Here is a 22,721-nt window from a genome sequence, read left to right as displayed (position 1 = left end):
TAAATCTTCAATATATTTCTTCATCGTATCATAGACGATGATATTGCTTAGTGTTATGACCCGCAACTTCACATGAGCGTTATATAATATGGTTTGCTTTGTTTGGAATACATTCATGTTAAAGTTAATAACTTGGTGCAGTACTAAATTCAATGTGAGCAAAGATGTCTACCACTATCTCGGTTGATTTACTAGTCACAGAAAGCAATAAAACAAAAGCCAACACAATTACCGTCCCCGTATTTCCAGTCGCAGAGGTGAATTCGATATGTGTACTTGTACAGTACAGTGTACAGCCGGCTCGAACCAGATGGTATGAGCCCGTACCCAGCCTTGATTTGATCCCGAATATAGCACATACGTTTATTATCCCGAAAGGGCCGACCGGACTTTGAACTCTTATCCCGTGTTTTTACTACCGTTCTTAAAGTATGGGAGGGACGCCAGACCTAGGCAATTTTAGAAAAGAGGCGCTGCATGAAACAAGGTTAAAAACCACTATGGTGTTTTTTATGTCACATGCCATAGTGTTGCATGCTCATTGCTCAATTGACGCTTTTCATGAACATTGTATCGCATTTGATGATCTAAATAAGTTGTTCTTAATCTTGTTTCTAGTGCGGTTTTTCGGTGGTTGCGTAGACTCGCTAAAGCTGATTAAAATAATCATCACTCCACCCCAAGCGTAATCACAGCCTCAACCTGGTCTATCTCATGTCTAACAGCTACCTGATCACAAAAGCAGGTAAACACTACCGTCCATCCCTCGCCACGGCGTGCGCGTGATGACCAGTTATAGGAATGTGTATCTTTGTAGTTGGAGTTTCGATATTAGCCATTCGTGGACTGGACCTCTTTAAAACTTTTCCGCGTATCCCCAAGGGGGCCCATGGTCCCCAGCTTAAGAAACCCTGATCTAAATCGTTGCTCAAATGTCGGGCAACGCACGAATATACATTCAACTTCGCGGAATTTTAAACAGACTATTGAAGGTACTGATTAGCTCCTTAGGCCAGAAGCTGATCGCAACGCCCGGGGTGTGACTATTATACTTCCAAAACTATCGCCTAAAATTAAAACGATCCGAGCGTTATGCAGCTTCACTTCAAGTAATTCTCACCCCCAGCGTAAAGTACTTGGATAGGGGCCGAGTGTGCGCTGATTCAGAGCGCTGGGTGTTGACTGTTGAGTTTACATTTAACCTAAATGTTCGTAAACCCGACATCTGACATGGATTATTTTGACAAGCGTAACGAACGTGATTGACGTCGGGATGTCAGCGTACGGTACAAACAAATGTTCTCTGCGAAGAGACAGGCTTGCAAACGCTTCCTGGTTTACGCTAAAGACGGGGATTTTAGATACAGGTTATTTATTCATTACAGTCATGGTGCGAGATTGGTTATTGGTTAGTCGTCCGAGAACTTGAGTTCCATCACGCGGTAGGTAGGTAAGCAGAGAGAATAGATGTCGACGTCTGGATTCAATCAAAGGTTTCCTCCCAGTCAAAGTTTGAGAACAGAACTGGACTGTTTCGATTCCAATTCGACAACTATATGTTCATTTACACCAGGCCAATTTTCTTCATTTTTATTCCGTTGCTGCCGATTTGTAGTAGCACAGCCCACTTCTAGGCTTTTATAAGACACTGCTTACACCAGGGGTGCGCAATCGCGGCCTTATCATGATATCACAAAATATTTAAAAGAACAACCCGAATGCTAGCAATTCCAACGGATAGTTTGATGCCATGGACGATGATGGCTGTTGATGGGAGAATTATGAAATATTAATACACAGAGCAACAACTAAGAGCTGGGCAGAGCGCGAAAAAAATTCATTTAACCTCGGTTTCTCGCCCCTTCAAATGCTTTCACTCCCCCGGTTCGAGGACCACTGTACTGAAATGTATTTGGAATAGTACAAAGCTTATTGTCTTGGTCGCTGCCTTCCGAGCAGTGTGCAGCTTAAATAGCCATAATGTTGAGCAAAGCTTGCAGTTTTTCTGAAATTTGCTTTCCCTTGACCGAATGTCTGTCTTCGTGTTCTTGTCATAAGACCGACTTTAATTTTAAATCCTTAATCTCGGTGGCATGCTCGACACAAACTAAAAGGTTTACTTCTGACTTCCAGTATACAATTATTTAGTGCTCGAAACTTTCTTCAAATTTCAGCTTTCAGCTTCCTTTTTTGACGTGCCCGTTCATCTTTTATGGGTGATAGATATGTTGAGTCATATAGTAATCGCGAGCACTGATTGACTTGTTTTATGAATTAGGGATTTGGAAACCTATCACGTAATAATTTGAAACACAAACCATAAAATGCGTAATGTGACGATGGCAACAAAGAAGGTTTGAACTAAACTATATGGAAAAAATGATTTCTTGTGACTTTAATTGCTACTCAAACTATGCTACATTGACTTTATTTTGAATCTGGCGTAAGCACGCGAGGTAGACCTACGCAGGAAGCGTAATCGTGGCGTAATAATGAACAGGCTTCAAAGCAAACGAATTTGCTGTTCAGTTGCTACTGCCTATGGTTTTAGTCCACGCATCAACATTCGGAAACCAGGTTTTATGTTTTGAATTCCAAGCAACATTTCACGGGCCGCACTTTACCCAGGTCTGGCTTACTCGGATGAGATGGCGAGGAGGAGCCTATAGATAAACCTCCAACTAGGGTTATGTTTTAAAAACAAAAATTAATTTAAAACAAACATGTTAAAACAAGGCCTTCGTTTAAAACATGTTTTTATTTTTTTCCAAGCCACGACGTCACGCATATTCAATTGTGACGTCACAGTGGATTGATATTCACCATGGAAAATATGGGGTAAATATCGCTCCTTTGACGAAATAGACTTCCAACCCCTGTCATATACGGACCAAAAATATCCTTAGAGAACCCGAAACCCATTAATGTTGCAGCTGTGGATTATATCACTAATACGCTATCTCGCCACACGAATGTAGCAGCTACATGAATATTCATTTATTTATCAAAGATAACCAGATTTAATCAAGTTACTACTCGAATCTTAACAATTGCTTCGAATTCGACAGCTCGAATTGCGGTACCGAGCCCTCTATGATGACCATAATATCATGATCTTTATATAGCTTCGTATATTGCTTGTAAGTTACGATCTAAGAACTTGCATACCCGTCATATTATATATACTGTAGTCTTCTGAAGTTCGTTATCGCGGTGTTATTATGTGGAGTCGACAATGATTGCTGCGTCTAAAACTTGTGGGGCTGAGGTTCAGCTGCGCTAAATGTATATAATATACGCGAGAGATTGAACTTGGTTGACGTTGAACTACCCGACACCTCGCAAAACGATTCGATCCGTATTCCCAAGTTCATTACGCAACTAATCATCAAGACGAATTAAGGGTTCGTGGACCCGAAAGACTTTGAAATTGCAAACTTCAATCGAAACCATTTAATCTCATTTTTTCCTGGTGCCATTCAAACTTAAGGAAGTCTAACCAGTAGCAGCTTCAGTTCTGCCAGGCATGAGCGTTATGTGGACGTAATTATATTTGAATGCCACCCTCTCAAGTGATCTGTAACTTGATGACTTTCGGTATATGAATTCACCTTGTCAAACTCGCATCACCGCCATACTGCGAAACGATGTTAGGAGATTACATCAGTATTCATATTTGACAGAAAAGCATGAATATAATATTAATCTTGAATGATATATTCCATACGAAATTGTATTTTCGTACTTAAACATAATATACAATGTCCAATGTGTTCGCACTTATAGACCACATCTATATTGATAGACAGCAGTATATACGTTCAGTTCAGGATCAGTTACATATTGTATTCGATCGAGAGCAAAACTATAGAGGTGTGTATTACATCCCCAATTTCACGTGACCATTTCTCACGAGATAACAACATATACAGGCAAGGGCTGCCGAAGATACTGCTGGTATCACTGCGTTCAGTGTAACTATAGTGTTCGCAGCCGTTGAGAATATTTTGGCCCGTCTATTTTTCTGCTATCGCCTATAAATTTTACCTAGTAGATTTACACATGTCATTTTTTATTGCAGCACGACGAAAAGATTTTGAAATATACGCAGACGAGAATGAAGTCATTGGGTGCTCTGATATTCTGTACCCTCTGCTATTATGTCAGGTACTGAAATCGTCACACTCTGCTGTGTAAATTTTGAATGATCTAGTAATGACATCAAGTCATATACATACCTGTTCTTGTAAAACCTTTGTTGTGGCTCAAATATTCCCTTTGTTTTTGTCATCGAATTCACTCTGTACACTGGTAACTTACTTTATATTTTGAAAAACTTCTACATTTGAAATTGAGTTTAGTTCCATATAAGTCAGAGGCGGGCAACTTCTCCAGTCGGCGGGCCGGATTACTGAATCGTGCATTATTCGCCCATTTATCCACATATACACGGAATAAATCGTATTTAAGGAATGTATTTGAACGACAGCAATGTCACTTCAAAGCCACTTCTCGCCGATAATGATGAAGACGATGCAGATTTGAGAACAGCATTGTCATAAAGGCGCCTCCGTGTCTGCTTCTCTTTAATCAAGACACGATGCAATCAAATTGTCCTATAGTGACCGGCTTACCGAGCGCGACATTTGATAAAATGGGTATCAATCGAAAGCTACCGCGGTATTGATTGCGAAAATATAATTTTTATTCTGCTCGTGACCCTGGAACCCCCCAAAATCAGCCTCGAATGCTGCATTGTAATGGGTTTGGTATTGCGACGCAATCATGCCGTCTGGGAGCAAGTGAGAGCAGCGCGAACCGCAAGCGTATTGGCCATTGTTGCGCAACCGATTGAGCATTCACACTCTCACTCTCGTGCGCACTTGCTCCTGAGCTGCTCAGACGGCATTGTTGCCTTATTAACCATAAATTGCCTTCAGCCAAATGGAACGTGTGACGTAGACCAATGTTACTGAGCCGGGAGATTTGCTTGTGTCCACATCATATATGGTGCACACTATGGCGCAATCCTTAATTAAGATTTCAAAGCGTTCGATAAGCCCGGTACCCTAAATTTGCGAAGATAACATCTCATTAGGGTTGAGTACATGGTAAATGCCGATAATGCAAGTCTTCTCGCTTCGACGAACTTACGCGTAAGCTCTACTCTCGCACGCTGCGCAGTGCGCACACACGTATAATAACATACAGTAACTAAAATATTAACGTTAAAACTTTAAAGCAAGTAGTGAAGGATCTCGGCAGACGGGGGCCGCGGGCCACATTATCATAGAAGACGGGTAAGTGGCCGTGGGCCGGAAAAAATCCCGTCGCGGGCCGGATCCGGCCCGCGGGCCTTATGTTGCCCGCCCCTGATATAAGTTGTCATATTAAACCAGGATATCGGTAGAGCTTTCTTACTGTGACAGATGCATGACTTATTCTCTTTTCAAATAAAAGTAAATCAACTACAGGGATAAAGGAAATAGCAAATAAAAATTTCACTCTTCGACCAATTTCGGATCAGACAAATGTAGGCCTGCTAATTTATGATGCGCATTGTGCATCTTTGTAAAAGGTCTTTCTCCGTAGCCGCGTAATTAATGACTTCTTCATCCAGTCCGACCTTCATTTACACAAGAACATGCTGCGTTGCTTAGATTATACTGATCCATACCAATATCTCATAGCTTATGTTAGGCTTACTCGCACTTCCATTGTAATCCATAGCCATAGTAATCGAAATCAGAATATCTGACAGACGCACTTCTGCATGTGCATGTGCATTTTTCCAACTACGCGCTAAGTATTCTTGCATATAGTGTCTTGCATTAACTTCGTCATCAATTTCGCAATGTTTCAGTTGCACAGGAGAATATATGGTACCGATACAGTCTGAGAACCCACAACAGAACTATGGTACGGGTTTAGAGGACGCAAGTGCTGGCGTTCAGACAAGCAAACAGGTATGTGACCATAATTTTACAACGCGGACTTCCAAGACATTTTATCAATGGATTGATATATTGTGGGAAAGTTTGATGGCATACTTGCAATCCATTGAAATTAACAGAAGCAAAGTACTTCTACGATTTCGCAGTATTCAAGTAGGTTTACGTACTTGCGCTATACTTACTCAAGTACATACGTATTTAGACTACTTTCACTTCTACTTCCACATGTTTTAGGTAAACCAGCATCCATTTTAGTAGAAATTTACGACGTTACGTTTACTTATATACTTGAGTACTGGCGCTGAGTACTTCGACCAAATCTGCCAGTTGGTTATGATGACTTATTAATGATGATTCCAGAGTTTTATCTCGACTGTATAAAACAGCTGTCTTAACACGGCTTCAATTTCAAGTCCCCAACCACATACATTGGCAATGGTTCTTCCATTACGTCCGGAAACCTGGGGCCTTCACCTTGAAATCAATACGTGTGTTCAGGAAATGTGGAATGTCAGGAAGAGTGGAGATAGGAAATCAGACACGTATTTAGAACGGAGTCAAACCAAAGACGCCCTTCGCGAGAAGAATAAAGATCGTAACCTCACCGACTTTCTCGATGGCATGCTCGTAGGTTACGACCCGAGGATAAGACCTAATTACAACGGTAAAGCCAATGTATTGTTATGCTGTGTTCTCGCATATGGAAAAAACTTTGTGAAACCTTCTGCCTGTCTCGTATGATGTGAAAGGCGGTAATATGACTATCGAAGGACCACATGTGTGAGATCCATCATTATTTATCCAAATACTGATCCACACATATATAAAACTGGCTTTTACTTATATCTTCAAATTTATGACATGATGTTTCTGATATCTCTAGAAAAACCTGTGCGAACAAACATCTCCGTATTTGTGAACTCATTTTACTCCATCAACGAACAGACTATGGTATACGATGTATTTAAATTATCGAGACAGGGCCGGAATTTGTTGCGCTTGTCTCCAAAGGCATGTGGTGTGACGACAAGCCCCGTATGTGAACCATATGGGGTTGCATTTAAAAGTAAAATCAATTTAAAACAAACTTGTTCAAAATATGTTTTTTTTCTATTTTGCCATGACGTCACAAATCTGTAATTGTGCACAGGGGATTGAAATTGACTATTGAAAATATACGGTAAAGACGATTCCTTCTACGAAAAAGGCTTCCGACCACTGTCATAAACAGATCAGAATAATCTTTAACCAGTACTACATCGCTATGCAGCATTTTTACGGTCGCCGTTCATCATCATCGGAACACTCATTCCGTACCAATGATTTATATCTACTTGCCATAACTATCGACTCACGACGATTTCGTGGGTTCTGGCCACTCCATATCTTATACGTCTACCAGGTTGGGGCAAATCGTCCGTAGTCTGATACTACATATTTTTCGGTGGTATTTTAACGCAATTATGGCATGACCAAAAAACGTTCGAAAAAACAAAATTTTCTTATTTTGAAAAAGCTTTTTTTCAATATCGTTTGTTTTAAATGCAGCCCTAATATGAACACATGGCGGCAGGGAACGAAGTTGTGAAAAGGCGATGCAATTTATAGCTTCCAGGTCAGAAGACCCGCACTGTATCAAATCACTCACAGTGTACAATAATCGAATCCAATTTACCTAAAATTTCAATTCCGGTTAAATTTTATGTAAAACCCTTTTACTGGATTCAGCATGGTCCAATTTTTTTTCTCTAGTACGACGTCTTTTGCTTTATTACCCGCGGAAGACGAATTAAAATTGCAGCAGGTGGAAATCTTACGTAAGGTGAATAGACGTTCTCTGCCTTCAAAATGTAGTTTTACGAGGTAGCAGTTCTCTCAAAACTATGCTGTCTACCAACTGACGATTCGGAGACCGTCCCATCATAAGCAACTGCACTATACATTGCGAAGGGCCGAGTACAATCATCAGTTATAGAATTTCAGCAGCCCTGTAACATCACAAAATCAGTCAAATCCGGTCCTGACTCCTTGGTCTGTAACGTATAACGCACGCCGTGGCGCGTCGCAGATTGCATTATTACAGTGTGTTGAAGAGAGTGCGATTCGGAGAAGACGCTCTGATATCTGTATCCTAATGTTCTGGTTTATAGGATCGCCGGTTTACAGTAATATTTCGATATACGTCAACCGCTTTTACGGGCTCCACCAAGAAAATATGGTGAGGCTCTTCCGGCTTATCGTGCTGTATGGAGACTTTTTGACAAGTTGCAACACCATTGACTCGTCTAGATACCAGGGATATCTAGGCTGGTCCAGATATCCCTGTAGTTATGCTCGATTCGTTCACGGAAATTGCGCGTAACAACGCAACAACTACTGATACTGGCGTACAGTGTACAGCACGGGTGCCGCATCCGGCCTGCGAAGCAATTCTGACTACATAGAAAAATGCTCATCATATCCAGCACACGCAAATTTGTAACGAATGTTGAGAGGTTTTGAAGGAAACACTTCCATCAAATAATTCCTCAAGAAAGCAAATGTTGAGTAGAGTTCATAGGCCACTTTATAACCACCCGACTGGGGTGTTGTGGTTTCACCATAGTTCTAGTTACAACTAGGAACTAGTCGATCACATTAACACCCAATTCGAAAAGACAAAAGTGCACATTTTGTTCAGGGTTTTATGGAAAATGGAAGAATAAGTATAGGTTTCCACAGAAGCGAAAGCGCCAATGTGGAACCGTTACATGCAGTTTACAAAGAGAATATATTAGTTACAGAAAAATATCATTCAAATATCAGTGGTCGCACGGCCGTGTCACTTCCAATTCAAAAAGGTCCGCATTATCCAGAGAAATCCGAATCGCGATATAATAATAATGAACCAAAGTCCAGCGTCCGCGTTTACAGTTGAATGTCTTGTAGTCCTCACAACGCACACCCATGGCTAACGCCAAATTACGACTTAAGCAAAGGCACCATAGAAATATGCCGACTTAGATAGTCGTTACCGCCACTGTTTCCGCGGTTCATAAATGTATGCAACCGGCCAATCGTACTTTTACCAATTCCATTATTCACGAAAGTGGCGAGATAGCGTAGTGCAGGGCTGGCCAACCTTTTCAGCCAAAGGGCCACATTCGATTGACGAGCTATTGCGCGGGCCACTAGCCGCGCGAAGCACGAAAATTTTTTGAAGTTCATAGGTCAATAATATTTTCACTTGACTATATTGCGAGCCTGTTGTATATCGCTGGGCTCAGTTTGCGAAGACTGGGCTATTCGGCGCATGGACATATCGATATCGAAAGCTGCGACCAACATGCGTCAATCATTTCGTGTCTATACGTTTCATAGTCGGCGGTCTTACTGCGAGTGCAAACGCAATGTCGCATAGGCTATATGTTGAACTCGTAATCGCGAATATAGTTAGACTCAATCTGATACATTAGATATTCTTCCATTTTCACAAAAGGGCAATAATATTAAAAACAAGAAATCATGTGACAACATGTTGCACCAAGCTTGTAGAAAATTTTCACCTTTGATAAATCTATCGCAAATCATTCTGCTTTATTGTAGTGTACGAAGATATACCAATATGTGAATGGCTGATGGATCTGTCAATGCGTCGGAACTGATATTTTAGTCATCACGTCTTAAGTCTTGCGGCCAGACTAATCAAATTTTTGGTTCGCCTTGCAAGTTCACAATCTGTGCAATCCATTTTTGATGATATTAGAAATTTCGGAAATTACCTCGCGGACCACTCAAAACCTTCTCGCGGGCCACATTTGGCCCGCGGGCCACGGGTTGGCCGGCCCTGGCGTAGTGGTATAATCCACAGCTGCGACACCAATGGGTTATGGGTTCGAGTCCGACCGAGGTCGACTCCAGAATTCCTACCTATGTGTTGGAGGTTTGTCTAGGCGTCTAGGTTTATCTAGGTGTCTTAAAAAAGCCTATAAGTGGGCCGTGCCGTGCTACAAGCCGGCAGTTACGGAATAAAAACCAAGGAATATCGGCCTGTTGTAACTGACCATTGTAGTTGACAAACACCATGAATACCACAAGCAACAACAACATTGTTCGCGAATAAAACCCTTGTGGTCTGTGATGCGATGTAACATTGTTTATATATGCTTGATAAGTATACAAGTGAAAAGCGGGAGCATTAGGTAACATTTTGAAATCAGTTGACTGGTGCGGCCTGCGAGCGATTTGAAGGTTTGAATCCTATAGTTTGACACCCCTGGTGTACACTGTACACTGTACAGTACAATGCACATAAGCCTTAAGCAAGAGTCTGATATACAAACTCCCGCCCAATGCAACTTCATTACTACTTTAGATTGAACGGCTGATATATATAACAGCAATCATAATAACGTAGCAGAATCGCCGAGGCTGACAATAACAACATAATTCGTAATTAGAGAAGCAAATTCAACATGATTATATAGAACATTTGTTTTGGAAGAAGATTTACGTCAGGGGTCACCAACACGCGGTTCGCGGGCCGCATGTGGCACGCGAGGTCGTATTTTGCGGCCCGCGACTTGATTTGAGATTTCGGAAAAATGCTGAGAAAAGCATTTTGAAATGCTGAAATTGATTAGAGCTTCAGCCTATTGTTGTTGTTGGTTCAAAATAATATGTTCCCCTAACTAAAACGGCAGGCTTTGGCGATGGCAACAGCATTCCATCTCGAGGGAAAATCACCTGATATGAATGGGCATATTACCTTGACGTGCAATGGCCCAAACACTGCCAAGGCCGGCTTAGGGCTTCGTCATAAAATCAAGCTTTACGTGGAGATGGTCTTTCAGCTAGTTACGTCTCTCGCTAGCCCCAATATCGATTCCTTGGTCGCTGAAAAGCGTTGCCAGGTATCGTGCACAGCTCAGAGTTCATATTCAAAATGAAATTGATTATCATGATTTTTGTTGTACTTGTATTCCTTTGATAAAATATCACTTATTTTGTGGTAACTATGCCCATCGCCTATGTTAGATAGCTCAGCGTTGGAGTGACATGAAGTTTTAAAACGTGGTTGCGAAGCTATACGTGACCTATTTTATGTCGATACAGCATTCATGCAGCCCGCGGCCGCTACGAAATTTGAAAAGTGGCCTGCGACCCGTTTTGAGTTGGCGACCCCTGATTTACGTCGACTCATGCGCATACTGCAATCGTCCTCCGAACATTCTGCAGATATTTGAAATTATATAGTATCTGCAATCTATGTTATCGAACTAAATAATATTTTCAATTTACATTTACTTACGCGGTGTCATGTAGTCATCCAATATCTAGTTGGGCATTTTATCATCTTGCCCTTGCGCCATCGAATAGCATGACCAAAATGCTCTGCTATATATGGTGCTTCCTACACATAAAAACTGTTTTTCGATCAACTTATTGTGGATTTAATGAACCATTACCATGCATGTGTCGAGCAATAAAAGCACCTCACCACAGATGAACGTCAAATTTTGTTGCATGCGAGACTGCGAGTGTTGTTACACAGCGCATGCGTCTGACGTCATCATCATCATTTTATCGACCGCTAAACAGTGCAAGAACTTGCCGATTATTTAGGACTACAAGATTAACATTTTCCTGAGAATGCGTTGGAACGACCCGAGATTAGCTCACAGCTTCACGGATAAGCCGATAGCATTGGACCCGTCCGTGCTCTCGAAGATTTGGAAGCCGGATGTGTATTTTTCTAATGAGAAGCATGCGAATTTTCATGTGGTAAGTTATGTGTCGCCAGTACAGAAATAGAAGCGACTTTATTCACAAGACCATAGCTGCCAAGCACCATTTATCATAACAACGACAACATTATGACTAGACCATAGAGACAGCGATAATTTTATCGCTGTCTACGTGTCATGGAGATTACGATAAAGTCTATCGATTGATCGGGAATAGTACACTGAACGAAACCTTATCCGCACTCCATCCATTAACCATAAAGCTATTTTCCAGGTAACTTCTGACAACAAACTGGTTCGGGTGTATCACAATGGTGACATATATTCCAGCACACGCGTGACCCTGACACTGTCGTGTGACATGCACCTCCGCCACTTTCCAATGGATGTCCAGGTTTGCAACTTGGAAATGGAAAGCTGTGAGTTAGCACCCGTTTGCATTGGGCTAACCCCTTACGGTAATGCGACAACGGCGACATTCACAGTTGGATATGATATGACGTCTGCAATCTTTGATTGGGATACCGAAGACGCGGTCCAGCTACCTGAAACATTGCAACTTCCACAATTCGTTATCAGAGGTTACAGAGTAAAAAAATGCACGAAGAAATTTGACACTGGTAATTCCACATACCGTTACTTCGTTTATTAACATATGCAATAACAATATATGTGTTTCTATAGTATATAGTATTGTAATATATATTTTATACTATTGAATATAAATTGTATACATATTTTAGTGAGATGTGACATTGCATGACATAGGCCATAGATACACAATGCATTTGCCTTATACAAGAGGTCTCAAACTCAAACGTGCTCGCGGGCCAATTTCCTAGTTTTTGATGACGCTGCGGGCCGCAGCATCAATAATAGGGATATTCAATGTATAATTTCTAAGTAGGCCTTATTTGACAGACCTTGCAGACAGGAAGGAAAGGAAAGGACGTAGTGTATTTTTGTCCTTGATGTTTTTGCGGCATATACACCGTCTCATGATATACATACACACGATCTGCGCATATGCATACCATGAGTGCATGATGTGCATATGCCGCTGGACAAGGAAGTGCAGATATACCCTTTACGGCTTTCTAAGTCATCATGCACCACCCCTCCATGCTATCCCAATATTGCATGAGCGCCAAGCAGGGAAGCCATGGATACCAGTGTTACTAATCAGGTCTTAGGTCTGACCCGGCCGGGAATCGAACCCACGACCTACCGATCAAGAAACGGGACGCTTAACCATTACGCTATCTTGTTATCTTGTCAGGCGTTCCACAAACATCATAAAAATGTAATTTACTATTGTAATATTCACGCTTGACACGGAATAATCACATTTTCGAATATTTGAATAAAATTGTTTTTGTGCCCGGCATATTTTTTTTAATTAATGAGTTATCGACGTCATGCGAGAGGATGCATCATGACATCGTAAAACTGTCGGGTTATAATATTGCAGCTTATAGTGGACCTTTGACGCGTCACAATCATATGTAGAATATTTTAAAATGTACTGAAGATTGATCTGATATCAGAGCATTTGACCGGTGTAGCCTAATCCTAGTTTTGATATCGTCGTGATAAGTATAGGCTATTGTTACTGTCATTGCCAAAGTCAAATTAAATCATCGTGAGATTTTGCCTTCTATTATTATTATTGGAACATATCAATAACAACTTTAATATAATGATTGTTGAGCCGTAGTAATAGCATTGCTTCTTAACCTTTCTAGCGATCGCACCCCTTGTGCTAGCAATGAGATTTCTCGTAGCCCCTGCTCATTTTCAACACAGTTTCTGATGGTACCTATATTAAAATCAGAGAGCCCATTCACATGAAATCGCACGTAGCGCGAAGACTATATTCCAGTTGGTCAAGAATACATTCCACAGCATATAGGCCTTATTCAAGAATGCATATCGACACCCTGATGTGGTGCTTCGTACCCCGATGACTTCTGCGGACCCTGGTTAAGAACCCATGGAATAGAAATGTCCAATCGGCAAATAATTAATTTGTGTTACAGCTGTACAGCGTACTACTATCACCATACTCACCACCGATGATAACATGGATAAAGAGACCAAACAGCTCCCAGCATGTAACCAACTTTACGTCACGGGGGTCACAGAATGCAAATGGTTGCCATACTGACCTGATCAGATAGCTATGTACCCTACGCGACGCAAGCTACGACATTTTGATATATTACTATTCCCCATGGTAGTTTCATAGATTGTTGAGTCTGTAGGATTACCAAGTCAATGTTCCGAGTCGCAAATGCTTCTCTGAGTTTGACGTTTGACCCGACTCAACTCGAGTCATTTATATTTATTCACCCAGTCAATCCGAAATCGAGTAATTTTACGAGAAGGTCGCACCAAACCAAATCACAATGTTCAGTCACGAATCATCAACGGGTTATGCTTTGTCACCATGAACTATAAATTTATCGTAATAGCCGATCTATAATACCGTATGGTAAATTTTAAAGTGATGTGATAGTGCAGTTTGCTGAGATTTCAGTGGTTTTTGTAATAGTTTTAGCGTGAACTTTAAGTTGTTATATCTAAAAAAGATAAATGGCACTTGAATATATTGTTGAATACTTGAAATCCCAAAATGCCGTCGCGGGCCACACAAAATGCTCTCGCGGGCCACGTGTTTGAGACCTCTGCCTTTTGCATTGATTTATAAGTCACCTTGCTGAATTGTTTGAATTTAAGAGATTCTCGAATCAAATCTGGGTTTGATATCGTGAAACAATGAACCAGCCACTTTGTTTTGTCTCGGATCTTCTTCAACGTTATTTAATGAATCCTCGCTGTAGTATTTTCAAAATTTATTATTCAGTACGTATAATACAGGATCTTTCCCTTGTCTCGGGGCTGACTTCATACTTCAAAGGCAAACGGGATATTATATTATCCAAATGTACGCACCGTCGATGTTGATTGTGATTTTGTCGTGGGTCGCATTTTGGATCAACATGGATGCCGCACCCGCCAGAACGGCGCTCGGAATTACAACAGTACTGACTATGACGACACAAAGTTCCGGTGCTCGGGCATCCCTTCCTAAGGTAAGTTCCGACACGTAGAAAGGCCTACGGCTGATGTTTTGTTCGTGACGTTAGCACATCATTGATCACTGTTGGAGATGCCAATGAGGCAACGAACATCGCTCGGTACTGGACGGCATCACGAGTGGAAGACACAAACAAGGAAGACTTGGTATAAGAAGGCTGGCGCAGATTATGAGAACTACAGCGAGCCTCCTAGACAGAAGAAAACTATGTTAAGATATACGCCATCCTAGTCTAGTTCTTGAGATGTGTCATCCATAGCCATAAGCCAACTTCAGTAAGCAACGCAATCGTGAAGTCATCACTCCGTCATTTCATGTACTCTACCCACAGGTGTCATACGTGAAAGCTATCGACGTCTGGTTTGCGGTGTGCCTGCTCTTCGTTTTCGCCGCTCTATTGGAATTTGCACTGGTGAACTACCTAATCCGCAAAGCAGGACCCTACTTCAAACCAATCGCGAACTTATTCCAGGTACACAACGGCTCCATCGTTATAATCACTGCATGGATATCCCGATCAGCCAGCGGGGCATCGAAGAAAACGTATTATAAGTGAGGTTACATTTAAAACGGACATGCTTAAAACCTGGTCGTTGTATTTTTGTGTGTTTGTTTTCATCCATGACGACACTGATATCCAATTATGACGTCGCAATGGATTGACATTGACAATTGAAAGTATAGGCTTATTATGGCTTCTTTGACCAAAAAGGTTTCCTAGCCCCTGTCTTCAGGGGACCAAAAATATCTTTGACCAGGACTACATCTTTATGTAGCATATTTGCGGTAGGTGGTTAACATCATCAGAACATCCATTCCGTTGCAACGATACATAACTACGTGCCATAACTGTTGAACCGAAGACTGTTTCAGTGTTCCGCCTCCAACCATTCCATATCGTATACTCCGACCATATGGTGCCTGTATACCGAAGGCTCATATTACAAGATATTCGAAAGTATCCACACAATTATGGCACAACTATACAACTTTTGAAAAAAACAATTTTCTTTGAAATAGCATTTGTTTAAAACACTGTTTAAAACATTTTTGAGCGCAGCGCACCTCTTCTTTTAAGTGCAGCCCTAACTGTACGTCTAAAGCAGGGGTGGGCACACTACGGCCCGCGGGCCGCATGCGGCCCGCAACACCGTTTTGTGCGGCCCGCGAGAGTCTAAAGAAACTTATTAAAAATATTGATAAAATGCGTAGTAAATATCGAATTAATTCAGGAACTAATTAAACTTTTTCTTAGTATATTTCACCATGATAATTCTAAGGTAGTGGTTCTCAAACTGGCGGGCGTGCCTCCCCCCTTGAGGGCGTGAAGGCATCTGAATGGGGGGGGGGGCGAAGCCGAGCTCGACTGAAAAAAATTTTCGCGCTCCGCGCGATTTGCACCATCTTCCTAATTATTGCTTTGTATTTAGTCTGAATTTCATATCTAAAAATCTATCATCCACAGACGTAACCTTCCATGCCAACAAATTATCCGTTAGGTTTTCTAGCATCCTGGTTGCGTTTTGTGATATGACGATAAGAGGGCGCGAAGAAATCTTTCACCATCGCAAGGGGGTGTGTCTTAAAAAGTTTGAGAACCACTGTTCCAAGGTAAATACTTCCAATATTAGTATTATGTTTAATTTATGACGCGACCATCTCAAGGCCCCCAGAGTCTGGAAGGTTTCAACTGCTAAAAATCACAGAAATCCTAAACGAGATTGACATAATTCTGATCACGAGTGTGATTTCAGATTGGCCACTCCAGCTTTAACTATTTTAGTGCTGTGCTTATAGATTTAGGGTATTTATATTTTATCTGAAAATAGTAGAAGCGTGTTTGAATCTAACATGGTTATGATGCTGTTAGCATTGTGTGTCCTGGAACTGAACCCAAAGAGGAATTAGTAAATCTATGAACAGATCTCTGCTCACTGCTCACAGATTTAAATTTCAATCCTGTTCTAAGAATCGAGACAACCGACTTTCATCTCTATAGTTTTGACAAATTGGTTATTGAGGTTGACCAGCCTATGAAATCTCGCCACTGTTTTAAATAAGCATATCTATTATGTCCATGTCCTTATTATAATCCAATACCAATATTGCATTTTGGTTTATAATCCCGATTTTATATAGTGCGGCCCGCGAATGGATTCAGATGTTGAATGCGGCCCGCGAGCTCAAAAGTTTGCCCACCCCTGGTCTAAAGCGTCAGTCGCTCTGTTTGGGTTTGCGGCTAATTGGCATGAATTGGAATAAATCGAGACCTGTCCATAAGCTATTTTTTTCAAATTTATAACTCTATATTTTTGAACAGATGATAAAGCCGCCTGTAGACTACGCGTGTAAAGATTTTAAAACGACCCTGAACGGTGTGGAAGTACCTTGCGAAGTCATGTGTTTACAATACGTCGTGGAGGAGAGCACAACTAAATCCAAAAATGAGGTGCACTTTATTTGTTTTCATAATTCAGTTTCCATGCCAAGATTACCAATTCCAGACCGCACATCGTTCTCCTGTGTACTCAGACTACCACTTGATTGCGTTATAACTGAGTGTGCAGCGAAGCATACACTACACTACACATTGCATAGCCTAACTCTTGAAGGCTTTGAACCTATCTAAGAACTAAAGATGTATTGACCTTGGCTTGGCATTCTTGGTCATTATGCTTGTCGTTGGAGTCGGCGCGCCACGTATTGATGCCGGGAGCGTTATGACTTATCCTAGCATTCATCAAACAGCGCGCGAAATCACTGGGTGACGTTGAAGCCGGTATCACGTTGACGCCAAAACAGAAGGATCGGGCAAAAAACCGAGAGAAGGCGAAGCAAGTTGACTTCATTTCGAGACTACTTTTTCCGTCTAGCTTCATATTGTTCTGCGTTTATTACTACGTTGTGTACCAAGTAAGTAAATACCTGCCGTCGGCCCGGTAACGCGCAGAAAGCAACATGCGACACCTCTGCACTTCGCGTGGAAGACTCCATTTCCTGCAATGCCTTTTGTTTCGTGCGCATGATGGTTCATGAAGATATTAAGTGCAGCCTCGGTTGTCTTAGCAAACAGCGGGGCATAGGAGCATTGGCGTGGCCCGCAGGGGACGGAACGGTCCATCGTCATTCCATTCTTTGTAACTTTTTAACAGTAAAATTGTCATAACGACTGGGTGAAATTGTCCACGCCCATGCCCCTGTATGTCGGAAAATGCAATTTTGAAAGTCGCAACTTCCGATTAACTAGGCAAAGTATGCTACAGCTCGGCCAAGGCTACTTTTACAAACTACCCGAGTACCTTTCATACCTTTATTTTATACTTCCACTTGAAGTTAGTTTTGACAGGTTTGGAAAATCGCTACTCTTACTTGAGTGCCAAAATTGACGCCTCTGTTCAAAACTACTTGACGTGGCAGTAGCAATTGACAGGTATATGAAAAGCAATAGCCTAATAAACTTATAGTATGGGTAATCGTAGATAGCTTGGCTAATGGCTACTCTACAATTTGCAAGATACATCTTCGCGACTAACACAAAATGACTAATAACGCTACAATCAGGTGCCATTTTGGAAAACATATTCAATTACCGTGCTGCATGGACTATTCCACCCGGTTGTCATGACCATTTCATTATTTTACGGTTGCAAACTTATCTCCCACCAATGTTCCCTCTAATTTTTCGCGAGTGTGCGCAAACATGCCAACTCACTGCGCAGGCCCTTGGACAACAGTGCGCAACCAGGCCCCCCATATTGTGATAAGCAGAACTTCTGGGGGCCTTCGCCCCCCAGACCCCCCTCAGGCTATACGCTGTTTCCCGTTACTTATCTGCTTCATTGGGTTTACGTTTACTGAGTCACCTTTTCTTGCCTAAACGCGCGAGGCATAAGAAATATTTATAATTCATGACTGAATCGGTCAATATGATCGGGAATTGCGTATATATTGCTATCAATTTTTATCCTCTCTCTGCTCACGTAATCTGATTTACCGGTAGAGCTGAGGGAGGTGTTTTTGAAAAGGTAGGACCCCTCCATAATAATTTAACATCTCCCGGTGTATATACCCGTTGGCAGGAACGAAACAGCACTTCGTTAGCCCGCCCCCATCCCCCAAAAAACTTGAGTCTTGGGCTTCCATAGGGTGATAAACTGCCCCACCCCCCCCCCCCCCCATTACATTGTTCGCTTTTGCCACGAAATTATAGTGGTACTGTTTAGTGAGCCAGCGCGAAGCGCGAAAGTTTTCGATAATTCGTGATAAAATCGGTCAATAAGATCGGGAAATGCATATTTTTTGCTATCAATTCCTTGTCCTCTCTGCTCACGTATAATCAGATTTACCGGTAGAGCTGAGTGAGGTGTCTTTGAAACTGCAGAGCCCGTAAATAATAATTGGAAATCTTCGGGCGGGCGGACCCGTTGGTATGACTTCGTTACATGATGTTATTTCGTGACCTCCTGTCTGTTATATTAAAAAATATAAAATCGCCCAAACGTAACAAACTGAAAGATCACACGATTTCGGATTGGTCGCATGTTACATGGCCTAAGACTTTATATGTCTTAGTGCGTCGTGGCGCGGTAATGGCCAACGCCGATATGCCCATTTCTATAAATCTACCGTATTTTTATTGGGGAAAGAGTACCCAATAATCAAGATATTTGGCGACTTGAAATCGCGCGCAGTGCGAAAAATTGTTGAAAAAGCTGCATAAATTTTTGAAACATACCCTGTACTTTATGCTAATTCACAAAATAATTTTGGGCCCCCTTCGAGCTCACCCCCCCCCCCCCCCCCCGGGTGCGGCAGTTACGGCCCTGCGACTACGAAGTGGGAACAATTCACCATTTTTCAGTATTTTCCTCCGGTATTGCAAAAGTGTCCTCTTTTCAGATTTCCAAAATGTGGTAATTATAGATATTACCTAATCGACAGAAAACGAATTGAATAATATTAAATTTTTAAGCTGATGTAAGATGTAATTCAACGCCCTACAGTGCACAGTTGCAGCGTTTCCCGATCAACGTTTGCAAGGGGATGGATTTTTCAACAATGTTGGTGCTTGTACTTGCATATTGGAGAACAGCAATTCAAAAAAGAAAAAAAAGTCATCCCTACGGATTTTTTGTGCGCAGCCAAGATTTTCTGTGCGCAGAGACCGGCTCAGCACTGCGCATTTGCGCACGTGCGCAGCTTAGAGGGAACATTGTCTCCCACTACTTTATAGTTTTTAAATGCAAATAGTGAGTAGTTTCACCTAATAAGTGGTTAAGTAGAAGTCAAAATAGCCTATAAAATATATCCGCTCGAGTAAGTTGCCAGCATGAAAATCCTACTTTAGAACTGTACTTCGAAAAAGTAAAAGTACCTGGTTATTGCTAACTGCTAAGGTGACGGCCTCTGGTCGTCTGCACCTTCTGTGGAAAGTAGCCACGCAACTTCAGGAAATTAACAAAAACAATTACATCAACAGGCGAAGAGAGATGACTTGGAGGTCGCTCTAGACGGCGCAACATTGTACTTCCACTGAAATCAATGTGTACATCAAATTCGGATCTGGAGGAATGTCTTTTCTTGCCGGCAGTGAAGAACATTATGCGAATATTTCCCATTAATCATTACTGTTCAGTATATATACCGATCGCTACGTGACACAATAATCAAATGTGCCAGCACGAAACGAAAGACATTAACCCGACATTGGTCGCGATTTATTTGCGAAGCAGCGGAATTTCTCTTAGCTGTTCGAATGGTGCGGCCGTTTGTTCGTGCTATATGAAACGCCAAACAAAAGCATCATGTCCGCCCCACATTTCCACAATTTAAAGTGATACATTCCGGGGTATAAGCAATGAAGAGTATGACCAAAAGTCACGAAACGATATCATCGTTATGGTGTATAGACGATTGGCATGTTTTCCCCACGCTTTTCATGCTCATATTCTAACGATATCTATACTGTACTGAATGCTATCTTCAGTGTTGATAAACATTCTTGTCAGTATATGGGTATGTGTGAATGTTGTGTATTAAGTACATGCCGCAATAAAGCTTCAATGTCTACGAGTGAATTTTGCGAGAGTTACCAGCGATATAGACTAGACTATGAGCAATGTGACACTATGTTTCGATGGTGCATGAATTCCTATTCCGAATCATTCAATGTGAACTTGATCACAAGTCCAACATTTGGGGCAGAGAGGACGCAGCTATACGCCATCGGCAGTCGGGCACCTCATTTATAAGAACAAAATATAATCTGGCAGTCCATGTCTATGTCAATTTCTTATTCAAATAGATGACGGTCAGTTAATTTTAATTACGAGTTGAGAAGTTCGTAATAATCGTATCGGCATTACCGCAACATCACACCATGGTCTAGTCTTTTGATAAATTTATTATTAATCCCTTGAGATCCCAAGATTTTCTCATCAACCGTTTGCGTCTGATATTTGTTTGTTTGTTTTATTCACAACATTAGCGCTTTTAAACTCTGAGGTCATTTGCGCCCGTACATTAAGTTCGGTAACATCAATCTTTGCGAAGTCTTTTCAGTCATATTACAAACGACTTCCGTTCACGCGCTCTCCCGCCATCAGTCTCTCTCGTTTTTCGTGCGTACGTAACTTGAATCGTAGCCGCCGACTTTTTAGGCATTTTCATGCACTGCAATTGCAGCGAGGTTAGCGATGAGGAGCCCAGATAAACCTCCGACACATAGAAGTGGGTCCGAACCGGAATTAGTACCACTGCCACTGGTGTCGTGACGCTGGTGCTTAAAGGGGCACTGCACTCTAAAAATGATGTGGTCTCAAATTGAAGGGCAAAACGAAAAAAAAATTGGCCGCGGCCGTTTTCTTCAGAACGCCACCGTAATGGAGCCGCAATTTATTGAAATTTCCACAGGACCTTCACGCTCCAGCAGTCACGCAGAGATCGAACTTTATGTAGTTGTCAGCCGATGTTATGAAGGAAATATGTCGTACACGCCATTGTGGTTTAGATACCGCGTTCAACGGAAGATGTTCAGTCAGGAGATTTATGTCATAATCGGGCCTAGTGTATTCTCTTTCTTTGACACAAATAGATCATGTCCTATTCTTATGTATAAAACATTGTTTATGTATAAAACATTGTTAGACATGATATATTTCTGTCCTAAAGAAATAGAATACACTAGGCCCGATTGTGACATAAATCTCCTGACTAAACATCTTCCGTTGAACGTGGTATCTAAACCATCCTTGGCGTGTACGACATATTTCCTTCATAACATCGGCTGACAACTATATATAGTTCAATCTCTGCGTGACTGCTGGAGCGTGAAGGTCCTGTGGAAATTCAATAAATTGCAGCTCCATTACGGTGGCGTTCTGAAGAAAACGGCTGCGGCCAACATTTTTTTCGTTTTGCCCTTCAATTTCAGACCACATCATTTTTAGAGTGCCCTGCCCCTTTAACCAACTACGGCACTCGCTTTCCACCCGCTTGAGTGGAATTCCTGCACGACCCTGCCAGGCTAAACTGACTTTATCCAGAGAAAAAGACTAAATAATTCGCAACGACACCATAGCGACCAGTTGGTTATTTTGAGTATAGCTTGCAGGCAAGTTATAAATTGCGGTATTATACGGTTTCCTACCGAAGTAAAAAAAAACACCGGCATACGGGATTAGCCACGGTACACAGCTTCTAAAATTGCCTATGATATTGTCAGTCACTACGAAATACCGATTGCTATCTAGCATTGCACACTTGTTGGCAACACATTTCTTATGTCGAAAAGTACACAGCATGGATATGATGTTACATACTCAGTCTTCGAGGGGATTTCGTGTTTGTCTTTTGGAATGATGCAGCAAGCAAGCCAAAGTTGATATGCAAACGACTTCATTCGAATATGAAGACATAAATTTAATATCTATGAAATGATGT

General features: G+C 41.6%; 2 protein-coding genes across 2 annotated transcripts in view; one reads left to right on the top strand and one right to left on the bottom strand.

The window, feature by feature from the left end:
- LOC145439700 (uncharacterized) overlaps positions 1–22,721 on the bottom strand; it is a 215,890-nt gene that overhangs the window by 97,899 nt on the left and 95,270 nt on the right. The window lies entirely within an intron of this gene.
- Positions 3,377–20,842, top strand: LOC145439688 (glycine receptor subunit alphaZ1-like). Its single transcript, XM_080317235.1, has 12 exons — positions 3,377–4,167; positions 5,864–5,966; positions 6,453–6,618; positions 6,838–6,905; positions 11,559–11,717; positions 11,955–12,099; positions 12,166–12,300; positions 14,561–14,775; positions 15,112–15,252; positions 17,101–17,229; positions 17,529–17,693; positions 20,260–20,842. Exons 1-12 carry the CDS (start codon positions 4,118–4,120, stop codon positions 20,314–20,316), a joined length of 1,533 nt encoding a protein of 510 aa, XP_080173361.1. The 5' UTR covers positions 3,377–4,117; the 3' UTR covers positions 20,317–20,842.

Source organism: Botryllus schlosseri, chromosome 5, assembly GCF_051294905.1.
Source record: "Botryllus schlosseri isolate E-star chromosome 5, Bs_hap1, whole genome shotgun sequence".
NCBI classification, from domain to species: domain Eukaryota; kingdom Metazoa; phylum Chordata; class Ascidiacea; order Stolidobranchia; family Styelidae; genus Botryllus; species Botryllus schlosseri.
This window is presented reverse-complemented; position numbering and strand designations above follow the sequence as displayed.